Source organism: Trichosurus vulpecula, chromosome 2, assembly GCF_011100635.1.
Source record: "Trichosurus vulpecula isolate mTriVul1 chromosome 2, mTriVul1.pri, whole genome shotgun sequence".
Taxonomy (NCBI): Eukaryota; Metazoa; Chordata; class Mammalia; order Diprotodontia; family Phalangeridae; genus Trichosurus; species Trichosurus vulpecula.
Window position 1 is genome coordinate 230,880,101 of NC_050574.1, and position 25,136 is coordinate 230,905,236.

Below are 25,136 nucleotides of genomic sequence, written 5' to 3' on the forward strand. Positions count from 1 at the left end.
GTATTTCAGCAAACTGTAAACTACCTGAATATCTTCTGAAAGTACAAATTTATTTCAGTGGAAGATGACAGCTTTTGGCCAGTGCAGAATAGTTTTGATTTAGAAAGTAGGATGAATCAGAAAAAAATAAAATGATCCTGGCAGATTACATTGTAGATGAGAACAGAATGTTATTACGTTGTCTATATATACCCTGTAGAACCGAATTTGTGTGGTATTCACATAGTCACAGATTCGATTCTAGGGGAATATATGGTCGATGCAAAAACTTCACATTTCTGCAAATGGTTAAAAGTGTAAATGTCTGGGGATCCGAAATGAAGTGCATGCTGCTTTATTGGAGACTTATCCAAGTCATGCTAGCCCTGTCTTATTTACTGACACCTTACGACATGGGGAATATGAATTGATGTTGGTGAATTATAGATCAACTTTAAAAATCTGTTCATTGTAAAACCGAGTCACATGGTAGGTCTGGACTATCTGAAATCTAGTTTGACAAATGAATGCTTCTGAAAGAGAGCACTTTTAAAAAAGAGTTAAGAGGGTAGGTGTGAAGAATTTTCCTGGCCACTTTTTTTTTTAGCTCCTGGATTATCTGGAAAGTAGCACGAGAGGTATCGGCTTGGATTCATTTCTGCTCAAGGCAGATGGATGGAAGGGGGAAAAGTTTATATGATTAAATTTGGGATGCTTTCCTGAGATGGTGTTAAGCAGTCTTCGATTTAACTGCTTGTAACTTCAATGGTAAAGAAGTGGGGGGCGGGGGTGGGAGATAACCCGAAGCACAAACGAGAGTCGCCCAGCTTTCTGTGTGAATTTTTGTACGGGGACCTGCTAAGTGCATTCGGAGTTACTGATTGCCTAATTTTATTCAACCGAACTAGATTCTGGTAACTTTTGGGTGACCCCGGGGAGACAAAGCCAAGACACATCTATTGTACATCATATTCCCCTTCTGTTTGATGGCTTTTCTTTGGGCGTGGAGTCTTTCTCCCAGTTCTCCCTCTGCACGTTTTCCCCAATGTCTTGGTGCCACCCCTACCCCCAGCCTCAACCCTAGCACACAGCTATATATTCTTGCTGAATGTTTTATTTACCAATGTAACGCGAAGGGCCGGGGAATGATTTCTGGGGGATTAGTGGAAAGGGCATGGAAGGTTAGAAAAGTCAGTTTCAAACAAAAGCTCGGATTACCTGAGGGGCAAAGGAGATGGAGGTTGGAGTGATGAATCGTCCTACCACATTAACATCTGGCTGGGAAGACCAAATGCATAGAGTGGAGTCACTTGATTACACGTATATTATTTAGTTAAATTTGTGAAAATTATGAGATGCTCACAAATCCGGTGATAAACTCCCTCCCTCGCCATTGGCTGGGGCGGTCACATGGCCCCCTAACTTTATTCAGTTGACAGCAAGTAGGAGGGCCCTATGGAAGGAGAAAAAAAGACAACACGAGAAAAATTAGTATTTTCTACCTTCAGAAATTAATGGCCATGAGTTCGTATATGGTGAACTCTAAGTATGTGGACCCCAAATTTCCTCCTTGTGAGGAATATTTGCAGAATAGCTACCTAGCCGAGCAGAGCTCAGACTATTATAGTGGCTCTCAGGGTTCGGATTTCCAGCATCAGGGAGTCTACCCACGGTCAAACTACAGCGAGCAGCCCTTCAGCTGTAGCAATGCCCAAGGCTCTACGGTGCCTCCGCGGGGTCATGGACAGGAGCCATCGGGCCCGGCGAGCCACTACCCTGGCCAAGGGGAGCATTGTCCCCCGCCTCCAATTCCCAGTTCCCGGGCCTGCAGCCAGCCGGCCAGCCTCAAGCAACCTCCCAACGGGACGGCCCTCAAACAGCCCGCTGTGGTGTACCCCTGGATGAAGAAAGTGCATGTAAATTCCGGTAAGGTTCCTCTCCTGGCTCCAGTCGCTCTGCCTCCCCCCACCCCAGACCCACCATCCCTGAGGCTACTACCCTCAAGTGCTTCCCCAGACCCAGCTAGGAGTTGTGGACTATGTTCGAATGTGCGTGTATGTGAGTGTGTGTGTGTGTGTGTGTGTGTGTGTGCATGAGCGTGTGTTAAATGGATGCCGCAATTACTCTCCCCATAAATTTTTATAGCAGAGGAAATAGGCCGTTGGCCATGTGGTTCCTTGGCTGTATCAGGGAAGGGGAGGGGGTCCTCCATTTTTAGAAGGAGAATGTGTTAGAGGTGAAAAGGAGGAGTGTAATTATTTACAAAATTCAGAGAATCCAACGTGCACAATTTTTGTTGGTTGTTATAGGGGTTTGTGGTTTGTTTTGTTTTGTTTTTTTGGTGGGGATTTCACGACCCCATACACCGACAGGCTTGTGAATGTGTGCACGCGCGCGTCTAGGCGCGCGCCCGAGGATTGTTTAAAAATCATAATGGAGTGTAAGCTCAGATTGAACTGTACCAAACTTGTTCTTATGTGGCTTACATTTACGTATATTTCTTTTGTTCCCCCTCAGTGAATCCAAATTACACCGGAGGGGAGCCCAAGCGGTCCAGAACAGCCTACACAAGGCAGCAAGTCCTAGAACTGGAAAAGGAATTCCATTTTAACAGGTATCTGACGAGGCGTCGTCGGATCGAAATAGCCCACACTCTCTGTCTCTCTGAACGCCAGATCAAGATCTGGTTTCAGAACCGTAGGATGAAATGGAAAAAAGACCACAAGCTGCCCAACACGAAGGGCAGGTCTTCCTCGGCCGCCTCGAACCAGCATTTACAGCCTGTGTCCAAGGACCATCACACTGACTTGACGACTTTATAGAGGAGGTGAAATCTCCCCCCCCCCCACCCCATCCAATCTCCCCAATCCCTCCCCCCAATTTCATCCTTTGCTTCTGAACTGTGCTGTGTGTAGAACTGACATGATCCAAACACAACCTGCATGGAGCAGGCAAAGCCTCCCCAGGCTGTCAGCTTGCTTTAAGGTGCTGTGCTGTACAAAGCGGACTCGCTGAGGGTACTACAGACTTTCTTGGCATTCTTCATACTAGCACAACCCCCAAGCTCTCCAGGCAGGAAGTGGAAAGTTTAGGGAAAATTATAGAGAGAGATATATAATTATATATGTGTGTGTATGTATATATAATTATATATCGAAGGCGCTACTGAGTCTATAAATAATCTGACGAGTCATTAAACACAAATGGAAATTGCATCTTTTCGGTTTTCAATTTTAAAGTGAAGTTTTGATTCTATGCCAGTATCAGTCTTGATGTTCTGTCTACCCTCATCCCCCACCTTTTGCAGTTTCGGGCTTATGGAATGTAGGAGAGTTCAGGGCAGAGGGCTTTTAGCTGGTTACAGGATTTGTGAACTTCCTGGGTCTTCTATCTTGTGGCTGATTGTGATTTAAAGCCTCTGCTCACATTCAGAAACCCCCAAAGAAATACCTAGGAAAGAAGTGGAAACGGGTTATTTTATTTTCAGATTATGTTTACATATTTATTTATTTGTCGATTAGAGGAGCACACACATTACAACGCGGTTAAGCCAAAAATCCTAAGCAGAAGAGCTGAAGCTCAAGGCTCCTTCTTATGGAAAATCATAGAGAATATGTACGGCTTAGATTTCTCACTTTGCCAGGCATTTAGGACTCTCTCCCTCCTCCACTCCCAGTATGGGAGAACTGCCCCAACCCTTTTATAAAGAGAGAGAGAGAGAAAAAACATATCGACCCAAAGTCAATTTCTTTAAAATGTGTTTAGGCTGCACAACTGGTTCTTCGCTCTGCTCACAACCACTTCTGTGGGATTTTTTAAAAAGGGAACAAATGGTCAAACATTTTCATTGTGGGGAAACCAAACAAAACAGCCCCGGTCTTCCGTGCCATTTTAGAGATCCTCTTACCTTCCAACTCGATTCCCAACGCACAATTCACCTTGCACACCAGTCTGTTTAGCCAAGTATTATCTTACCAGAAATCTGGAAAACATATTGGGGCTGGGGGCGGGGTGGGGAATGCTGTCCAAATAAATAAGCAAGAAGGCAAGCAAATTGAATCAAATGGTCAAGAATAGAAGGGAGTTAGTTGCAGGAGGGGAGAAATTTCTTTTTGCTAAATAGAAGTAAAACGTTTATGTCCTAGTAATGGGTGATCTAATACACCCTTTTGAAGTTTTCAAGTTGTCTGTCTCACCTTGAGTTCAGCAGGAGAATAACATGAAAAATACTCAAACCAATGGGAGGGGATTCATTGCCATTTTTCTTATCCTTCTCTACCAAGAGAGGTTTGTGGATTTTTTTTTTAATTTTAGAGTGTGTGTGTGTGTGTGTGTGTGTGTGTGTGTGTGTGTGTGTGTTTTAAAAACTAACCCTTTAAGAGTAAGTGGGAAAATGGAAAGGTTCTTCCAGGGCTCGTTAAAAACTAGGCTTTTCCTGGTTTTTTACCCTCTCCCCCACCCCCAGTCTACTGGGTTTCTAAACTACAATCACCAAATAAAATTATTTGAGCAGTTACAGAATTAAAAGGAAGAAGGAGATGTGGAAGAGGGATTAGGGTTAAGAGAAAGAAAGATCATAGAATTGTGTTATTTCTCCAGACATTTTGGAAGGCTCCAAAGGTAATCTTAAAATAGGCTAAAAAGGAGAAAATGGCAGTTTCATACATGTGTTTGCTTCTCAATACAGTTCATGCCCAAAGCTGGGAGCAGGTATTAATTAATTTGAGCTCTTTGGCTGAAATTAGGCTCCTCTAAAGTTTTTTCCAAGACTTGGTCTTTTGTATTAAATCCTGGAGACAACTCTTTGTTCTTCCTTGGGGTGAGCCTGATTCTCAGACTTGCACATGGCAATACTTGAATATCTACATGTCGTGATATTAAAGATGGATATTCCTGCATTATTCACATCATTGTTTCTATGACAAAAAGCACAGAGTTCATACATAGTAAAGACGTCTTTTTTCTGATGCCTTCACGTTGAGAAGCTGAAAAGGTATTTTACTGAAGTTCGGCTAAATTACAGAAACAGGTTCACCCAGAGGACAAATTTTCTATTCGATTAGCTGTATTTCAGCCGGGAGGACTGACCTCTAAACCCTTAACCTTTTGGACTCTAACTACCCTTCTCTCTCTCTCTCTCTCTCTCTCTCTCTCTCTCTCTCTCTCTCTCTCTCTCTCTCTCTCTCTCTCTCCCCTGACATGGAGACCATTTGGATGTGCCATTTGTAAAGATTTTTTCCTTAGACAAATTGAGCATGGCTCTCACTATTCCCTGAAATTCACATCCCTGAATATATTGAAGCTTTTCCATGAAATGTCTATTTTGCATGATGTCCAGCTACAGAGAGCTTTCCCCCACCCCCTCGGAAGTTCAGGTTACTTAGCCCCAGCTTTCGACCAAATGTCACAATTGCTTAACTCAACTCTCCCTTGCTCTGGCTGAGAAAGCACACAAGTATGTTTTCTTGGAAAAAAGCCAAGACTCCTTCTCTTACTTAGAGCTAATACTCTGGAAAGTAACTTAATCAAAGAAGCAACCCCTTTGTTTATAAGTCTCAATTTTCCTTGTATGGCTCAAGTGATGAGCTTTTGAAATGTTAATATATAGTGGATGGATGTGAGGGCTGACCCAACTCTTAAATTCATCTTGGGATCAAGGGTCCATTTGGGCTTGCTGGAAGAGGGCCACACTAGGCCAGTGGCCTCAGGAAACCCTCTCTGTGGTTCCAGCCAAAGGGAGCGACAGGAGAGTTCCATCTGAGTTCCTGTTGAAAGGGAAGCTCGACAAAAATGAGCTCCATGGCCCATTTGCTATTATTTTTTTTCCATTTTGTTCCAGAAAATATGAGCCAGAAGTGTTTGTTTTGTTTATGTTTTTTTTTAAAACTCTGGTGGGGGTGGCTCTGTGACTGAAGGTGGAAGAGGAATATTTTCTTGAAGAGACTGCTTCTCAGACATCCCACTTTGTAATATTGCAGCCTTTTGTTATGACATCGTCAAGCAACGCTATGATATCTGTCTACATAAGATGCTTTTATAGAATCTACCAATGGTTTTGCTGCCACTGATTAAAGTATTATTTATACTAATTGTTGCCTGTAGTTTTGATGTAATTTGTTCATATATATTTGAAATAATAAAAGGTGTAGAGAAACCTATTCTGTTTGTTGCTTTGACAGAAGCAGTCTTTGTAAGTCTTGAAAGAGCTGTCTCAACATTCGTTTGCTTGCTTGTTTACTTGCTTGTTTATTTGCATACTTATTTACTTACTTGTCATTCCCCCCAAATGATACAATAATGGGGATGGGGAGGTAAACTAGGTTTACCTTAGTTTTGCTTTTTTAAAAATTTTAGATAGAGTCCCAAAGTACACCCTTAAAAAGTCCCTCATCATCTCCCACCCTGACACCCCTCTTCACCGAACTACTTTTAAGCAATCTGACAAAACACATTGATTAGACTATTGTGGCTGAGGAAGAGCCTTAGGTTAGAAAAAGTCTACCAGGTCTCTTATTTTCTTTTGGGAACAATAATTGACAAGCTCATGCTAAAGGACTGGTTTCCAGGCTGGTTTCCTACCTGATTACAGTCAGGAAAGCACTCCTCTCCACCCCTACCTTCCTCTTGAAACTTGGAGCCCCCCAGAGCACTGCATTCTGAGGCGAATGGTGAGATCAAGCTGTTAATTGACAACTAGAAGGAAGAGACTAGATCCTGTCCAACCCTCCCCCCCCCCAAAAAAAAAAACGACACCACTAGCAGGCTTGGCTGTATTGGTTACTTTAAGAAGAACATCTTAAACTAAAAATTTTGGGATGCTTAAACTTTTCTGGGACTGCTCAGTCTAGCCCCCAGCCCCTCCTATCTCCCTTCTGATAGCAGTACCATAGGCAACAAAAAACACGCCTTCCTATAAAAAGTGGCGGGCGCTATTTTTATCGAGGGTATTTTTCATATTTGACTTGTCTTTCCTTGAAGAGTAGCCAAGGCAGGAGTCCAAAAATAGATGGGGCTTGCTCGAGACACGGAATGAGCACAATGCATAAAATAAGACATGTGTGCTTAATATATGGAAGGGCTCGCCAGAGACGCGTGTACATGTGTATTTATAAGTGCACAGACATAAGTTTAAATATTCAGACACATTTTATGATTATACTTTGACCGTCTTCTGTTTAATGGCTCCTCCTGTTACTACCAATACATCAATAAAATTCTGTATATTATATCACCGCTAGTCGTTAAGGAAAGAATGGGGAGGAAAAGCAGAGTCAACAGCAAACACCACTCACTGTACAGTACAGTAAGCCAGGACCTTCCCAGCAGAGCCCTTCCACACAGCCTCCAACGGCCATGTTTGTCAGCCCTTTCCCCTGAACTGGGCGATCGTAGGGATCACCAGCAGCCTAGGGAGGGCCATTCATAACGGGGAGAATTTTCAAAGTGCAAGGAAGATGATAAGAATAGATTTCTACAAGTCCAGACCACGTGATTTGCGAAATAATTAATTCAGCACGTCCCTTAAGAAACACGGACTCGTCATTAATCTGCCAAGCAAAGGACTCTATCAGACTTGAAAACTGAAGAGATCCCAAGAATATAATATACAAAGGGAGGGAGCGGACTCTTTCTCTGCACACCTAACCCTCTGTAGCAGGCGAGAAAGAGCAGCTCGGTATGTAAACATTTTACTACTTTTATTTCTTCGGATTTAAATCCTTAATGAACTTAGCTGTCAGGGGGGTTGACAAATAGTTCCCTTGGCTTCCTGATTTGGAACCGTACGACAGTGAGAAGTTGTTAGAGGCTTATATAGTGACCTTTGATTCAGAAAAGCTTTGCACTTATGAAAAATTGCTGAGAGCGGCCAGAGGCTCTGTTTGTGTGCATGTGTGTGTACGCGCACGTTTTGCTTGGCGATAGCAGGAGTTGTAAAGAAAATGGCAAGGCTGCGGGGTTTGCATGTGTGCTGAAATGGGGCTTAGATTTACTGGTGTAACTGGGAACAATGCTCGCTGTCAGGGCATCTGCTGCCTATTCTTAAACCGGTGAGAAAAGGCCCCGGACCTCTTTTCAAGCGAGGGTCGTAAATTTTTCTTTGCGTCATAATAGAAGGCTATAAAATCGAGTTGAAATTTTACCCAAGGCAGGTTTTAACCAACAGATAATGATTTCCGAGTTGCTTCTCCCACCCACCCCAATCTAGGCACTGCTGTTTCCCTCACTCAGGCTAGGCATCTTTTTGCTCTTCTGTCTTTTCCTCTCAATTTTCCAGAATGGGGGAAAGAAAATAGAGCGAGGGAGGAAGCATCTTTCTTTTTTCGTGTTGGAGATCTGACTTATCTCTGGGAGACAGAAAGCCCACTTAGGGAAGGCATAAAGGGAAAAGAGAGGAGAAGGGTTAGCGAAAAAGAAGACACTTTGTCCTCTTCACAAATAATTTTAGACTTTAAAAAAAAAAAACCACAACCTTCTTTTGGGAGTCAGTGCTGGTTCTCCCTGGGCCCGGTGTTTCACCTTTCCTCGCCCCCTCGGTTCATCCTCTCCTTTTCTTAGCCTTTCAAAGGGAGCCTGGGAGAGAAGCACCATTTTAGTCCCAGCAAAGCCTAGCTTTTGCTCTGTGAAAGCGAGTTCTCTAGTTAGTGCTTTGGAATTCCCTTTAATTGAGCTTTCGCAGGAGTCCTGTTTCAGATACCTCCCTGGGAGTTTTTATGACTTCCGTGGGTTGTTGTTTTCTTTTTTTTTTCTTTTAATACGTGTGTTGGTGGATATTTTTTTTTCTGGCAGAACGGAGACAAAGTTTTCTCCGTTATGAATTATACATTCAAACAATAACACATTAATTCAATTATTCAAACATGACAAATGTTTAAGTGTTTTGCTGGTGACTCAGCCACAGATTCAGTCGTTATCGAGAGCGGCTCGGATATATTTCTCAATGAGCATTTACTTTCTCCCCTGTATCCCCCCCACCCTCAACACCCCCTCCTTAACTACCCGACTTTCCTTTTTAGGTCCAGAGGGGGAAACATTGCAAAATGCCCCGTTGGACTCCATCCCCCCTCCCCCCCATCCCACCACTCTCCCAAGAACGGGGCTGCTTGGGCACCGGGCTCGGGATATTTTATCAGTTTGACAATTGCCCGGGTTGTTGTGATAAATCATCGTAAGTAATTCCTGAAAGGGTGCGAGGCTGTTGGGGGCCGGGCGAGGACTGTAAATCTTTCCGTTTTATTGCTCTATGAACATATGCTCCGATTGAAGAAGTCTTAGATCCTTTCCTTGAGACAAATTCCCTGCAAAGCCTCCCTTCCTTTCCGACCAGGGATTAGCACTTGCTCCCCGTCTGCTCTTGCTCCACTCCAGAAAGACTGGGGGTTGGTGAGGATGAGAGTCTGGCTTTGGACACATCTACAGGGTCCAGAAAGAAAACTCAGGAAGAAAGCTGACTTTGAGGCGAGGTTCACCAAGTTAAACAAAAGAAGAGAGGCTGCTGGATGATTTTTTAAAAAATTTTTTGCCTTTTCTTCTCTCCCTCCCTCACCCCCATTTGGTATGGCGGGTGCTAGTTGTTACCTCCTCTATTTCCACTTAGTAGAAAACTGTTTTTCCCAATCAAAAAAATATTAAAAGGGCGGGAGGAAATTCGGGAGCCTTTTCCACTTTGTCCCATTTATGTATTATGTGTACATGTTCAAAGTGCACACTTACCCCTAGAAGAGAGAAATTTTCACTGAATAGATATCAGATTTGAAATTCATAAGCATTTGCACGTAAGAGATGGACTGAGGCAGCATATGTGTGTGTATTTTTGTCTACAATAAATAAATCCAGTGTGTAGTGGATGTGTATGGAATGGATTATAAAATATGCCTCATACATGTCTGTGTGTAGGTGATTAGGTGAATAAACACACAGATTCGTGTATGACTGTCAAGGGCTGGCAGAAAATAATACACACAGAAAGTCTTTCCTTGCTAGGCATTTATATTTCAAAGCAGAGCCCACAACACCTTTTTCAGTGGGTGGTTTAAAACCACCCTTTTCCCCCTCCTCCTCAAAAGAGAGAGAGAGAGAGAGAGAGAGAGAGAGAGAGAGAGCAAATCGTGGGAAGAAAAAACAAACAAACAAGCCAACAAGAACAATCGGCTAACAATTCTTTACACGGAACCTATTATCCTTCCATAATTGGACCCCAATCTTTTTATAACTGACTTGCAAAGTCATAGAAAGCAATGTAATTTAGATAAATGTTACAATCCACTTCTAGTTCGGAAGGTAAGGCCATACATTACTGTCAGGCCTCGGGCTGGGGCTCGGGTAGGGACCTGAGGACAGACACCAACCATTGCCCCTGGCTCTGGGGGCTTCAGCTACCGGCAAACCCGTAACAAAGGAGACGAAGATATTCGGGGAGAGGGCTTGAGAAGTTCAGACTCTGTAGATAAACAGTACACATTAGTCACACGCACCCACCCCTAGGGAACGTCTTGTCTTAGCCCCCACATCATGCTTTTCTTGAGGGCTCTTCAATCTCTGCTACTCCAGGAAATCTTCCCTGGACATGAGGGAATTAGGAAAGAAAGAGAGGAAGAAAGAGAAGGAAAGAGAGAAGACTCGGGAAGGGTGTATCTAAGAGAAAAATTTCAATCTAGGCACTCAGGATTGTTGCTGGGTGCAGATTCGTCTCTCCTCCACCCCCACCCCCACCATCTCGGAATTAAGCCTCTCTTCTCTTCTCCCCATCCCACCAGTGGCGGATTAATCATTTATTTGATCAGCAAGGTCTGGCAAAACTGCCATTCAAATTAATTAATACCCTATGTGTTTGTTTTACCCACAAGGAAGAGAGAGGGAGAGAAGCGCCGTAGTAAACACAGTGCAAGCCATCGGGATGGCTGGGCGTCTGTGTCGCAGGCGAGCTCGCTTGGGGCAAGCTCTCTAAGGCTCGGCTCTTTTCGGCCCCCTTCAGTTTCTCGGCGAAGAGTCAGTCTTGCAAACACTGGAACCCATCAGGCCTCTTTGGCCCAAGGGACCTGAGTGGCCAGGGAAAGAAGGCTCTCTCCCTCTACCCCGAGTTAGCTGTTCCTGTCCCTCAAAAGGGAGCTGGGGCCATTCGGAAAGTTGCAAGGTGGTTGAGGTGCTCTTCTCTTACTCCTCTCCCCCCACCCCACCCCCACCCCAGGGATTGGAGCCAGGCGGGGTGCTTGCGCGCCCACCACCTCCTGAGACCCTCCTCCTTCCACCAAGCCCACCCCAGCCCCCCAGCCATGCCCGTGCTCCGGGGATGGACAACGTGAAAGTTTCAGCTTCAATCAGAACAATCTGCTCTCGGGATCACGTGAACAAATATGCTTCGCGTTTTAAGGCAGCGCTTGTATTTTCCGATCGTGAGGGGGTTTCTGGGGCTCGCTCCAAATTCATAGAGGGCCACGTTCTGAAATCAAAACAAACCCAGACTGGGGGGTAGAGGAGAGGGGGTGGGAGATAGAGAGGCACCCGAGGCAGCCTCAGCGCCGGAGGGCGGCGGATGGCACTGGGAAAGGGGTTTGAATCCCACATTGAGAACTCCATCCTTCCTGCCTTTATTGGTCGTTGAACCTCAGCCTGGTTCCATTCTATCGGGAATACTGTCTGCATGGGTATATGGAAATGTCTGTAAAGCCGCAAGATCAGGTTTAGGACAGTATTGTCTGCAGACAAAGGGTGAAGGATATATTCTCACAACTGCAGGCGCACTTATTGAGACTGAGGAGACCAGGTTTATGATAAATTGAGACTCAGGTAAGCAATTGCATGACAAACAAATGGAAACCTTTGAGCACAGGGCCGCACGCCGCTGCCTTTAGCGAGATACTAAATATGATTTATTTTGTGTAATCTGTGATCTTGATTATTGCCAATTTGTTAGCCAGCCCGCATAGACCTATATACACTTATACATATACATCGAGGACGATGATTAATCGTAATGAGATGCACTTTGTGGGGAAGCTCCCCGGGTTCCCAAAGGTTAGGAGAAGATATTCGCCTCCTTCTTAGGCTGGCTGGTGGGGTGGCGGGTTTGGAGGGGAGGGGGTTGAATTTAGGGCAGGGATTGGGGGAAGCTGGAGGAAGGGCTTTGGGGGGTCAATCTGTAGTTCTGAGAAGAGGCTGAAAATGAAGTAAATAAAAAAAAGAAACTTTTTTTTAGGCTGTCACTGCCAAAGTAAGATGGAATGTCATATTAATTCCTTGTCTTGGGCTGGTGGGCAGGGTGCAAGAAGGTTGATTTATATGTATTTAAAATAAACTCAGTGGTAATGTAGCCTCTGTGCATTGTTCTTTAAACCTCTCCACATGCATGGATTGGACTTCTCCTTTTTCTCAACTATTGGGTTAATATTTCTCTTTTTATATGAAATTGCTAGCTAAGTCTCTTCTCCACCCCTCCCCCAACATGTTCAAGAGCATAAAATAATGTAAACCAAAAAGTGCTTTTTTTAAATGGACTCTAATCTTTTCTTTCAGCAATTTCAATAGTGGCTACCATCTTCATAGAGGTTTTAGATGATTCTGGGTCTCCTCCTCCTCTCCCTATTTCACTGCTTTTGAAAAGTAACTAGACTAAATACAAAATCATATATTTCTTTTCACCACCACCCTAGCCTTTGTCTACTTGAACACTATTAGACTATTACTTTGATTCCCAGCTTCAGACAAAACCCTGAAACCATTTTTGGGGCTTCTTCTCTGGGGTCTCCTTTATGGGTTGAGGGTAGGTAGGACCCACTTTGGCTAAGAAGGCGAGTTAGAATCCAATTATAGGTGGAGGAGGGAGCTCATCTTTCTTCCCTCCGGATTAAAAGTGTCTCCAGCAAAAACAGAGGAGGTGGCTCCGACCCCACTGGCCCGTACTCCAAGGGGTAAAAGAGCTTTTCAGGTGATACCCTTCTGGGTGCGTCCCCTCCAGCCCTTTTCAGCAATCAGAGGAGACAACAAAGTTGTTTTGTCAATTGCATGTGCCTGGCTCGATCAGAACTTAAAGGAGCTGGACATTTTTCTTAGCTCTGTGCCTCGGAGCTGTGAGGCTGCCAAGTTAGTCAGCTGAATCCAATTACCGCCACCAGCATTTCATTTGGCCCCATAGAAGCAGTCACTTATAACTTCACCGAAAATTTCAATAATGCCAGGATCGGGTCTATGCCTGAGTAATCCTAAAGATTTTCTCCGGGAGGGTGGGATTGAGAGCTGGAGGAGGGGGTTTAGGATCTGGGGACGGGAGTTGTTGTTTCCTGACAACTTTGGGTTAGGGCTTCCACGTCTTGTTCTTGGAAAGGATGCTACAGTCGGATGGCCCACAGCCAGTGCTGGGAGCATCTGATCTTTTGAGATCACCAAGCTGGAATCTTCCTCATCGGTGGGTGGGCCAGAAGAGAGACGGTGGGGAGATGGGGATTGGGGTGCTGGGTGATTGAAGTCTAGACTTTGACCAACTTTATGTAGCCTTATCCTTTGCCTTCCCTAAGACTAAGCTAGATCAGCCTCTATTACAGAAAGCCCAAAGGTGGGCCATGGGGATCCCATGTCGATAACTAATTAAATACAAAATGAAAACTTACCCAGTTAATCAACCGCTGATTTTAAAGGGAAAAAATGAAAACGAAAGAAGGATTTGGGGGTTGTTTTGTTTTGTTTTAGAGGGGAAAGTGTGAGTAATGTGCTGGGATCTCTTGCGGCTGGGATCGGGGAGAGAGTTTGATGGCCCTTCAGCTTTCAATGTCTTCTTCTGGAAAGGCTCCTAGTCTTAATGAACTCCATTTCCAAAAGAAAAAGAAAAAATAATAAAGCACTTAAAGTTGACGTCTGCTCACGTGAATATATTCTATAAGGCGTTATTGGGACAGGCCCAGGACCAAGGACCTGGGGAAGGTTGGCGCCTTAGATTCCCTGCTCCCATTTTTCTTCCAAATTCCCGTTTGTTCTTCCTGTGATCAGCCCCAAGTCAAATTATTTGGCGAAAGGAGGCAGGCTGCAGTCTACTGGCACTGGCTAGGGACCTAGAGGAATTGGTGGCAAAGTTGGGAGCCCCATGGTATTGGGATCTCTTGGAGGCGCTTCCGTTGGGTGTTCATTAAGGGGTGAGTTATTGCTACGCGAGCCAAAGGTCATTTCAAAGGCTTACAGTTGTGAGATCTTGTCTTTATAATGGCCGGGTTGCTTTGTGTGGGTTTTTTATCCCTTGCGTGGTTAATGTTTTCAAAGTACTGAGTCAACAAATTACAGAAGCGAGAACTAGGGGGTAATTTTAATCCCTCCTTTCACCTTGTTTTATCAGATTCCCTTCGCCCCCTCAAGCTCGAGGTTTCAGTGGGCGGTAGTGTCGGGGTGGTCTGCTTGCGCAGTTCTTGTGTTTGTGAGCGATTCTCATTTCTTAGGGTGTTTCCCGCCTAACTGAAGCCCAGGAGTTGAGTGGATGTGGGCAAGAGAGCTAGGGCTTTGTTTGTTATGATAGACCTAAGATAGCCACCTCTATACATCATCCAAGAGTCCCGGGTAATGGCGTCTGGGGTCTTGCTAGTAAATTTCCATTCTTTTTTCTCTCTGCCTCCTCAGGGGAGTGATGGGGGCACTGGAGAGCTCAGCAGTTGTTTTATCTTTTGGCCCAGGGTAGGCGTCAGCCACTTTCCATCCCCCCCTCCAGTTATGGGTCTCCAACTCTGCCCATTCCCCACCTCAAAGTTCCCTTCCAAGTGCATCTATTCTTTCACATTCCTGCTCCCAGAGGTTAGCATACACTCACAGAGCTCCTTTCTTCACCTGGGACTACGGTTAGCCCTAGGCCTCTATGAAAGTTGGGCATCTATCGATTCCAGCAATCTGGCTTTGGGGGAGGGGGATAGGAAGAAGACAGAGGGTGCCGTTCTTTTCCTCCGTACCCCTGATTTGGGAGGGTGATGGAACCTCAGGATTTTTGTTCTCAGAACTTCCAGATTTCTTCCCTCTATGCCCTGGACTTTCATTGTTTGAACAAACCTACAAGGCCGCGGTAAAAGTTTGCCTTCCAGTGCTTCCCTCCAGCCAAGGTACTCTGTGGGAGAGGATTTAGTTTTAATCACCAAACCAAACAAATTCTCCTCTCCATCCACTGAAAGCTATCCTTCTGAATTAGGGCTAGAACGGTGTACACGATATACATTGATTATGAAGCTCTTAAAGGGGGAGAAAAGGTTCTTGACACATTTGTCTGTAAGTGCGCAGAAGAGACAGCTTCCGCTGAGAGTTTTCCGTTCTGTTCCAGATCCTCCTCCACGGATTATCAAGAGAAACCCGAAGACCCTACAAAAAGAGTTAAAGACAAAATTCAAGGGAAAAAAACGTAATTGGGGTGAGTGTTTCCTTTAATTCCACATAATTTCCATCTACCCTGCCACTCAGGGAAGTTACACCAGAATTCCTACATCACAGACCTAAAACAAAAGACAAACTTTGGAGTTTATCATCTCTGTGTGAACTGCGGCATTCCATCATAACCAATCACCAATCTTAAAATTTATTGCTACTTAATGGGGTTAGTCCTAGTGCCTTAAATATACTGCGTGTTATGGTATTGAGTTATCTGATATAAATAAGAGTGATCTAAAAACCGCTAACCCAGGAATTGCCGTTGCTTATAGCAGCCACAGGGTAGAGTGAGGAAAAGAACTTGAGAACATTTGAAAATGTTGCCTTATAAAAGAATTAACCTTTACGAGTTGAAATTGCAAGGACAAAAATTAAAGACCTGGAAATGGTAGGCAACTCTAAAGGAGGTGAGGGTAGGGGTGGAGAAGTAGTCTCCTCCGAGAAGGCATGTATAGCCACACACCCCATTCATGGAATATATATGTTCAAGAAAAGAACTATGCATGGTAGACTTCCTAATCCCTGTTTATCAAAAGCAGAGGGTGAGCAGCCTATGGTCTGCAGATTATTTAAAGAGAAACAGAAGGAACCAATATGCCACCCCCACTCCTCTCTAGACCTACATGGAATTTATAACAGGAACGTAATTTACTAACAATGGCGGCTCTGTCAAATCCCATCGATTGTCTCCCTCCTCCTCTACATCCCAGCCCTCCTTCCAACTGCACCACAAATAAGTCCGTGTCTTGGAGTTCCTCTGGGTGGGGCGGAGTGCAGGGCTAGAGTAGTATCCGTTAGGTGCCCTGAACCTTTTCCATACCAAAGCGCCCGGTAGAAAAAAGTGCTCTTCCTTCTTGGAGAGAAATAAAGGCTCAACAACAGCCCTTGGGCCCCGGGAGGATGTGGTCTGAATCCTGGCGGAGGAGAGCTAAGGGGGACGGAGCGGGCCACTTTATATAGATCTCCCCTTCCTGTTGGCCAAGCTGGGAAAAGTGCGGCGTCGGGAATTCTTTTGCTGGTCTCCCTCCTACGCGGAGGCTGTTTTACACTTCTGAAAAGTGCGAGAGGGCTTGGGAAGTGTTTTCCTTTTCATTCCTTACTGAAGCGTTTACTGCCCGTCGTACTAGCAGTCATAAATTTTGTTACAAGGCGCAATGACAGGTGCATTGATATGCACCGCCAGAGCTCCGGCTGCTTAATAACCCCATCCACTGGCCGCTCTGACTGCCTTTTATTTATTCGGTATCATATTAGGTATTGATCCCCAACAGAATTAAGTGTAGTGAGCAAGTATTAGTACCGAGCTGCTTCATATGAATATGTTTGGACGTCGGATCGAACGCAATTGGGAGGCCGGGAACTTGTCAAGAGAGAAGTTTGTTGTATTCTTGCACGTGGGTGCGTGGGGGTGGGTGGGTGACCGTTTGGCGCCACATTCCTGTCTCCTCCCTTGTCTTCAGTCTGACTTCCCAAAGGGCTGGAGTTACCGAGCAGGCTAGGCGCTTCCCAGGGAACAGGGAGAAAGGACACACGGCCCATTTCTGTGTTGGAGGACTTTGCTTAGGACAGGGTAGCCTGAAGTCAGATACTGGACGGGTGGGTCACCCTGCTTTTATTGGCTGCAACATATGGCAAAGGTTCATTCGGCTTTAGCCTCCTACCCTTTTTCCAGGGTCGTGCTCCTGGGCCGGGCCTGCAGCCTGATTGCAGAAACCCAGCTTTTCTGTGCCTCCCCCATATATGGTCTTACCCCAGGCATTTTTGTGCTGAGCCCAAATGTACTAAGGTACCAAAGGGTGAAAAAAAAAACTTGAAGGGGGGGGAAACCCAAAAGATGAGCCACTGAACAGTTGACCATTGTCCAAGTGATTTATGACCCATTCCTCCTTTTTAGGTTCAAGCAGAGTTCACAAGGAGTAGGGATTTCTGAAAAGAAATAGGGTTAAAAAAAACCAGTTCCACAGCAATATTCTCATTTTCTTGTTTTTAAAGAGGTAACCTTTTGGGGAATACTGTATTTTATCTGCTCTCTACAAGCCCTACACAATAAAAAGTAGTGGCCTTGTCCACACTGCCAGTGAAAATGTACAATTGGCAGCCACTTATTGAATTGTTCACAAAATTCAAGACAATGGAAACCGAGGCACTGAACTTTGGATTTTTGTGTCCTCCCCATTCATCACCACTTCTATACTTTTTAGGCCTCTACACATAACATTCCTCTAGAAATACTTTATGGATATTTAATATCACATAGTCTGTGAGTGTATAATAGTATAGATAGATAGATAGATATTATACATGCTTTCCCCTAAAGGCATGGGATTGTCTTAAGCAGCTACTTTAATTTGACTGCTGTTCTTATAGCATAAGTCTGAAGATAAATTATTTTTGAACCTTGTAAAAGTAAAGGGGATCTTTTTTTTTCTACAGCAGTTGTCTAGATGAAATGGCAGCATGAAAAGTTTGAAGTGATCTTGAGTTTTGGGTGATCAGAATCTCGGCCGTTAATCTTTAGATGCATAAAGTGCCAGGATTCTAAATAATGGAAAGAAGAGTCTAGGAAAAACCTAAAGCTCAGCCAAGGCCTCCTCATATCTAGCACTTTGACTCCTAGTCTAGCCATGAGTTATATAACCCTGTATTGGTCATGTGATTAAAGAAATTAGGTGTCATTTTGCTATTTTAGTTACTTTAATTTTCAGGGCAAGATGTAGACATTAAAAAGAAATGTGTAGATAAAGATTCAACTGTTTTAGATACATGTAGGTAACTGCTGCTTATCATGAGAAAATTGGAATGTGTTTATCTGCACAAATGTCAAGAAAGTATTGAGAGTGAAAATTTAGACATAAAAAGCATTGCCTTCTCAACATTATCTTCAGAGCAGCCAACTAGCCTGCAATGAGCTCTGACTAGCCTGTCTTTCATCAAGATGGAGAGTAACTCTATTCATGATGTGTATCGAAATCAAATTTCAATAATTCCAAATTTAGAGTTCAATGAAGTTTTTTTATTGTTATACTGGTATTAGGCTCTTAAAGCAATGAATTGGCAAAGAAATAAGCAAACTGAGGAAGTTTTTGGTGCCAATAAATGCTTCCAATATGCTAAATAATGCAACTTGTATAAGTAATTCAGGTTATCTTAATTGCCCAGATGAAAGCTTAGGGAATGTCTCAAAGAAGAGAAGAGACTCAAAGATTTAAACTGAGGAAACTGATCATGAATTAAGACAAGGGAGCTGACCTATGTATTTTCTTTATCATACAAACAAAAGTTTTGGAACACTATTAGTTATACTTTAACTTCTTAGGAATCTTTTTGAGGGAGTAGAAGATGGGAAGAGAAATCCCTATCAAGAGTCAGGAGTTACAATAGGGGTGGAATTTTCCTTGTTGGGAGGGGCGGGGAGGAGAATTCTAATTCTTGTTCCATCCATCATGTCATGGGTGGCTCTCTTGTTGAAGACAGAGACAGAGAGAGCAACAGTAACAGAGACAGAGAGACTGGGAGGGAGGGGGAGAGAGAGACACACAGAGAGAGACTATATCAAAGTGAAAGTGGATAATCACAATCCTTTATAGACCAGATCTAGGATAAAAATTATAATAAAAAACATGTTGAAAACCATTTCCTATGCTTACTCATACCACTAATTTTAAAACCACAACCTCCCCATTCATCATCATAGAACCTCCATTTCAGGATATTATGAGAGGATATAAAAATCTGAAATAATAGAGGATTTTGTTGGGAGGTGGGAAATGATTAGGTATAATCCTGAGAACATCTTGGGAGTCCTAACAGACTTTTATCCCTTATTTTTCTTCCTTACTAACCTGTGAGGCCTCATTTTGTCAGCTTTACATGACTGCATGTGATTCTATGAATGACCCAGACTCAGAAATAACTTTCCTTAGGAAATCTTGTCATTCTAAGGGTCTCATAAGGTCCTCTCTTTCTCCATCTAATAGTAGTAGTACTCTCAATGGAAACTCCACCTTTATTTTTCTACATGAATTAAGAAATACACAATTGGTATGTTGGAGGAAAGATAGATAAAACATCTGTGAAGGAAAGGCCCTTCCAGAGAGGGAAAGAGACAGAGAAAGACAGACAGAGACAGAGTGAATAGTGCATTTCTTGTTCAAGAAAAAAAAATCTTTTTCTTACATGGGTTTAGACAAACTGAATCCCACAAGATCCCCACTACAGCATTTTTCCCCCACCCCCCTTCTTAGGTATAAGTGAAATGACAGAAATGGATTCCACTGGGAGTTGAAGAGGGGGTGGTATCTGTTCTATACTGACTTATCTTGCCAATGACAGTCCCATTGGGCTCTCTTGTCTTTCTTCCCAGCAGGTTGCCCCCTGGGCTGGGGCTGAGCTATAGCTCATCCAAGAAGCCAGTAGGAGCTGGAGGTGGAGGTGAAGGAGACAGTGGCAGTCAATGTTATTTGAGCCGGGTCATCAGACCCCAGAGATCCCGGAGTGCACAATGCAGAAGACTGCCTACTATGAGAACACGGGCCTCTTTGGGGGTTATGGCTATAGCAAGGCTACTGACACTTATGGCTATGGGTCCACTCATCAGCCTTACCCACCCCCTGCTGCCCCTGCAGCCCTGGATGCTGACTACACAGGTTCTGCTTGCTCCATCCAGAGCTCAGCACCAATCCGTGCCCCAGCCCACAAAAGTGGGGAGCTCAATGGTAGTTGCATGCGTCCCGGAGGTGGGAGTGGCCAGGCTGGTGGGGGTGGCAGTCAACCCCCTGGCTTGAACACAGATCAGCAGCCACCACCACCACCTCCCCCACCACCCACACTGCCCCCATCCTCACCTACAAATCCAGGTGGTGCTACCCCAGCCAAGAAGGCCAAGGGTGGCCCCAATGCCTCCAGCTCTTCCTCTGCTACTATCAGCAAACAGATCTTCCCCTGGATGAAGGAATCCCGGCAGAACTCCAAGCAGAAGAGCAATTGTGCCACTTCAGGTAGCCATGCATTTGTTCTTTCCCTCTGGGGTCCCTTGACCTAACTCCCATCCCATCCAAGGACATTCTATCCAACCTAGACTCATAGAGTTAGAGGGGACCACCTGAAACACCATATAGTCTCATTGGGCTCTTCCATGAAATTCAGAAACCCTCTCTCTGCCATGTTTGCCAAGTATACTTCTTTCAGAGATAGCCTCTGCTCAAACACTTCAAACCTGGGCATTCACTCTCCCTAAGTCCATTCTATTGTTGGGCAACTCTAATTGTAAGAAGGGTTGCCTTTACATTGAGCAGAAACCCACCTCCATGATTGTCAGTCATTGTTATTAACTCCTGCCTCCAGAGCAACACCAAATCTCTATTCCATCAAATATTTGAATTGAATTAAACAAACATTTATTAGTCAAGGTCACTTCTACACACAGTAGGTGATGAAATGATGCCTGTTGAATTATTTGATTGAATCTCATCCCATTCCCCAAGTGAATGGTCCCCATATCAACCCAATTCCATCCAACCTTGTCAAATAGGCCCCAAACTACTCAATACCATTTGATCATTGGTTTTCTTGGGTCATAGGGAAGGAGTAGCATGAGCCTCAGCCATAGATATCCCAGGGACTCCTTCACTCAAGGAAGATTCATGAGAGAAACAGAACTGAGGGAAAGGGCCTCTAGTTCAAGTCAATCCAACAAGTATTTATTGTGTATTACATTAAAGGTACTGTGGGAGATACAAAAATGTATGAGTCACAATCAAGAGATGATAGTCTAGTGATGAAGGGTAGAGGAAGGACATGCCATTTTTTAAGGAAAAGGAGCAAGTCGGGCTATTCCTGTTTTGATCTGTGCTCAACTCACTGGGTTTCTGTGATGCCCTATCTTCTTTAATTTGGCTTGCAAATGGGGGGGTGGTGTGAATTTAGTTTTCTGGGCCAAAGCATTAGGGAAGTCAATGAATCTGATTTGGTAGCAGGTTTCTAGTTTCATTGTTGCTCTCTGCTCTTTCCTCCCTAAGAAAGGTCAACCAACCAACAAGCTTCTTTTTCTGCCCTCCAGCTTTGAGAAAGGGTTCAAGAAGTACCCAATCATCCACTTGTCCCTATCTTGCCACGGAGAAGGGTGATCTCTGGGCATCCTTGTGGGTGTGTCTACTGATAGCCTCATTCCTCTCCATCCTTTAGTATGTACCTTCACCAGTGGGAATTTTGAGTGAGTCCTCCCAGAGGAACAGCATCATTTAAAAATGCCATCCCCACCCCCACCTTCGCCCCCACCCCCGAGAAAAAGGGCCTCCCTAAAGACCAAGAATAGCTTTCCCAGTTTTCTGTTGTCTGGGTAGAGTTTCCACCGAATCTGCAGATCAGTTGAAGTTTGGAACCTAGTTCCCCCAATGCCTGAAACTTTCTTTGTTCAAGATAGCCTCACCTCACTGCACTTGTGAGCACTACAATATTCAGCAATCAGAAGACTGGTTTGAGGCCCCCTGCCAAGGAAGAGCTGGGGTTGAGAGGGATAAGAAAGGACTGGCAGTGTGAAGTGTATCTTACCAGTTAGTTCTATTCCAACCCAAACATCTGGACATATGGGCTAACCCAGGGTAATTCCCTAGAGTCCAAAATGTATTTGGAAATATATTTAGGGGGTATGAGAATGGTGAGAGACTAAATCCATATACTCAATGGTTAGAGGCCTGTGTGGTCCTTCTTCCAACCTTAACCTCTCTAGCCTAGGGAATGGTCACTGTGGGAAAGAGGAGTGGGAGGAGGTGGAAGGGGAAGACAGGACTCTCCTCTTATCCTCAGATGCCTCAATCCCTCAAACTCTTCATGTAAGACTGACCCTCGCCCCGCTTTTTTCTCTCTTTCTCTTCCCCTCCTTCCCCAACTCAGGCGAGAGCTGTGAGGACAAGAGCCCTCCCGGCCCGGCGTCTAAACGGGTCCGTACAGCTTACACAAGTGCGCAGCTGGTGGAGTTGGAGAAGGAATTTCATTTCAACCGCTACCTGTGCCGCCCACGCCGGGTGGAGATGGCCAACCTGCTCAACCTCACGGAGCGCCAGATCAAGATCTGGTTCCAGAACCGACGGATGAAATACAAGAAGGACCAGAAGGCCAAGGGCATCATGCACTCGCCCGTGGGTCAGTCTCCCGAGCGCAGCCCTCCGCTGAGCGGGGCTAACCACGTGGGCTACTCAGGCCAGCTCCCTCCAGTGCCGGGGCTGGGCTACGATGCTCCCTCGCCCCCTTCCTTCGCCAAGTCCCAGCAGAACATGTACGGCCTGGCCGCCTACACGGCGCCACTCAGCAGTTGCCTCCCACAACAGAAGCGATACCCCGGGCCGGAGTACGAGCACCACCCCATGCAGAGCAACGGGAGTTTTGCCAACGCTAACCTGCAGGGCAGCCCGGTCTACGTCGGTGGGAACTTTGTCGACTCCATGCCGGCCTCGGGTCCAGTCTTCAACCTGGGCCACCTCTCCCACCCCTCGTCGGCCAGCGTGGACTACAGCTGCGCCGCCCAGATCCCGGGCAACCACCATCACGGACCGTGTGACCCCCACCCCACCTACACAGATCTCACGTCTCACCATACGTCTCAGGGAAGGATTCAAGAAGCCCCCAAACTGACGCATCTGTAGTGGGCTTCGGCCCTGTCGGAGGGCGCTGCAGCGGCGGACTCAAGTTTGAATTACCTCACTTTGGTTTGGGTTTGTTGTTTTTCTTTTTAAAACATTTTTGTTTGTTTGTTTGTTTGTGTGCCTCTTTTCCCCTCTTCCTCTCCCCTCCACTCCCTTGACGTTCCCTGGTCCCTGTAACTCAAAGGGCCCACAGTCCAGCTATGGATGGGTCTCCCTTCCCCTAACAGCTCCTCCTTTGGGGTAACTATCCATAAATCAACTAAAAGGATCCTCTGTGAGCATGACAGTGCAATATACTGCAAACCAAGGGACTAATAATCTGGTAATGATGTACTGGAAGGTAAGTCTTAGATCAATTAGAATTAGCAGCGCGTCATGCTGAGGGGATGTAGACCAAGTGTGAGCAATGGGATCTTGCCTGCATCGAAGCTTATTTCAGAGACGTTAATTTATATGATTCCTCAGTAATGTAAGGACTGCATAGGACTAAATGATATGTATTTATTATTTTAAGCGAGTCATTTTGTATCACGGATTATTTATCCTCGTCTTAATGTATTTATGTGTATATTTGTAGAGTTTATTCAGCGTATCTTCGGGAGATCGATTCAGGTCCGCGGTGGCTACGTTTCACCTATTTAGTCTACTTGGTCTGAACCTAGTCGAGAGAGTAGTTTTGAACAGTTGTAACAGTGGCTGGTGTTTGTAGTTTATGTGAGGATTAATTAAGATCGCAAATTGTAATTCATTAATAGAGTGGCACAGAACCGTGGCATTTTCGCAAAGGCGGTTTTGCGTTTTCTGAACACACACAGCACACAACACACACGGTTTATTAATTTCAACTTGTCTGGTACCCTTTGAACAAATACTTAGAATAAAAAAAATACGTTTCTCAGTTAGAAGTGTATCTGTTTTGATAATGCAGCCTTGCGAGCAGATCACGCTGCCATTTTCTTGCTGATAAACTGGGACACAAAGCCTGAGGCTGGCGAATGTTTGCGGATGGGACCCCAGAGCCCCAACTCCTTCTGAGGGCTACTTTCCGACATTCCAGCTATTCGAACCTAGAGGAGGAAAACCCTAGATGGCAGGAATTAGGAGCCTTTTTAATAGTGATGATTTCATTAGAGGTTTCCGGAAGGACTCACAATGCTGCTGCCTCTCTCCTTTGTTGTTTCTACTGTCGTCTTTCCACTAGGCAGGAATCGATTTTTTGTAGACTTCATTTCAATTTGGGAGGCTCAAGCTTACTTTTGTGCATTAAGTAATAATATATTTAAAAAAGGAACTTTGAATGAAAATTGACAATCAAAGAAAAGACACAAGGCACAGGAAAAACAAAACAAAACAAACCACAACCCACCACCCATAAATCCTGTGGAAATGTGCCCAGAAGCTTTTACTTAGATAATGCTGTTCACTATTCACCTCGTTCTCTTTTGTAGTAGCCAGAGGTTCATTTCTAAGGAAACAAACCTTAACTCACAATGTAAAATAATAAAAGTTTCACTAATGAAACCGAAAACCATAAACACCTCGTTTACTTTTTCTCCCCTCACCCAGGACGCCGTACCATTTTGGGTTTGCAACATTTTGTAAATATCATTGAGTATCATTAGCTGGGCCCATTATAATTGACATCATCTTCTCTGAGGGGCGTTCTTTGAAAACGCCTCCAGATAAGGGTCATTTCTTTAGTATTTTCAGCGAAGTCGTCCGACTGCTTTCTCTCTATTGGGTCTGGCAAATCCTGCAGCTCCTATCTTCAGCCCCTGATGACAAGAGGTGAAATGCTTGTTGTGTGGAAATATTTTAACTCATCCTCTGGTCGAACAGCAATCGTTTCTCTTTTGATGTTTGTGTTTCGCTGAATAATAATGACTTCAAATAATATTTAGTTACCTGCTTTCTTTGTGCTGTTTTGAAAATGGCATGTTAGGTTGGAGAAAACAAAAGCATCTTCATTTCATCTGATCCAAACAGGATCATATATTTCAATACTCATGTTATAGATGTGTAAAAAACAAACCAACAGAATAAAGAGCTTCAAATGAAGGTATATTTTACCCACTTTAAGGCTTAAAATTGTTTTCTATGGAAATCTGCAGCAATAAGCAGAATCTATGATTA

The 25,136-nt window shown here is 44.6% G+C and overlaps 2 protein-coding genes across 3 annotated transcripts; both read left to right on the forward strand.

Moving 5' to 3' along the window:
• Positions 1–1,433: 1,433 nt before the first annotated feature.
• HOXD4 (homeobox D4) lies at positions 1,434–6,135 on the forward strand. The gene is made up of 2 exons (XM_036746908.1): positions 1,434–1,905; positions 2,497–6,135. The coding sequence occupies exons 1-2, from the start codon at positions 1,494–1,496 to the stop codon at positions 2,799–2,801; spliced, it is 717 nt and encodes a 238-aa protein (XP_036602803.1). The 5' UTR covers positions 1,434–1,493; the 3' UTR covers positions 2,802–6,135.
• A 1,376-nt stretch (positions 6,136–7,511) lies between these two features.
• Positions 7,512–24,527, forward strand: HOXD3 (homeobox D3). 2 transcript variants are annotated; one of them, XM_036746237.1, is made up of 4 exons: positions 7,512–7,654; positions 15,260–15,346; positions 19,730–20,360; positions 22,255–24,527. In XM_036746237.1, the coding sequence occupies exons 3-4, from the start codon at positions 19,817–19,819 to the stop codon at positions 23,001–23,003; spliced, it is 1,293 nt and encodes a 430-aa protein (XP_036602132.1). In that variant the 5' UTR covers positions 7,512–7,654; positions 15,260–15,346; positions 19,730–19,816; the 3' UTR covers positions 23,004–24,527. The 2 variants fall into 2 exon arrangements, with proteins under 2 accessions (XP_036602132.1, XP_036602133.1); XM_036746238.1 differs by lacking the exon at positions 7,512–7,654 and adding an exon at positions 11,402–11,763 and having other exon boundaries at positions 22,255–23,903.
• The last annotated feature ends 609 nt before the right edge of the window (positions 24,528–25,136 follow it).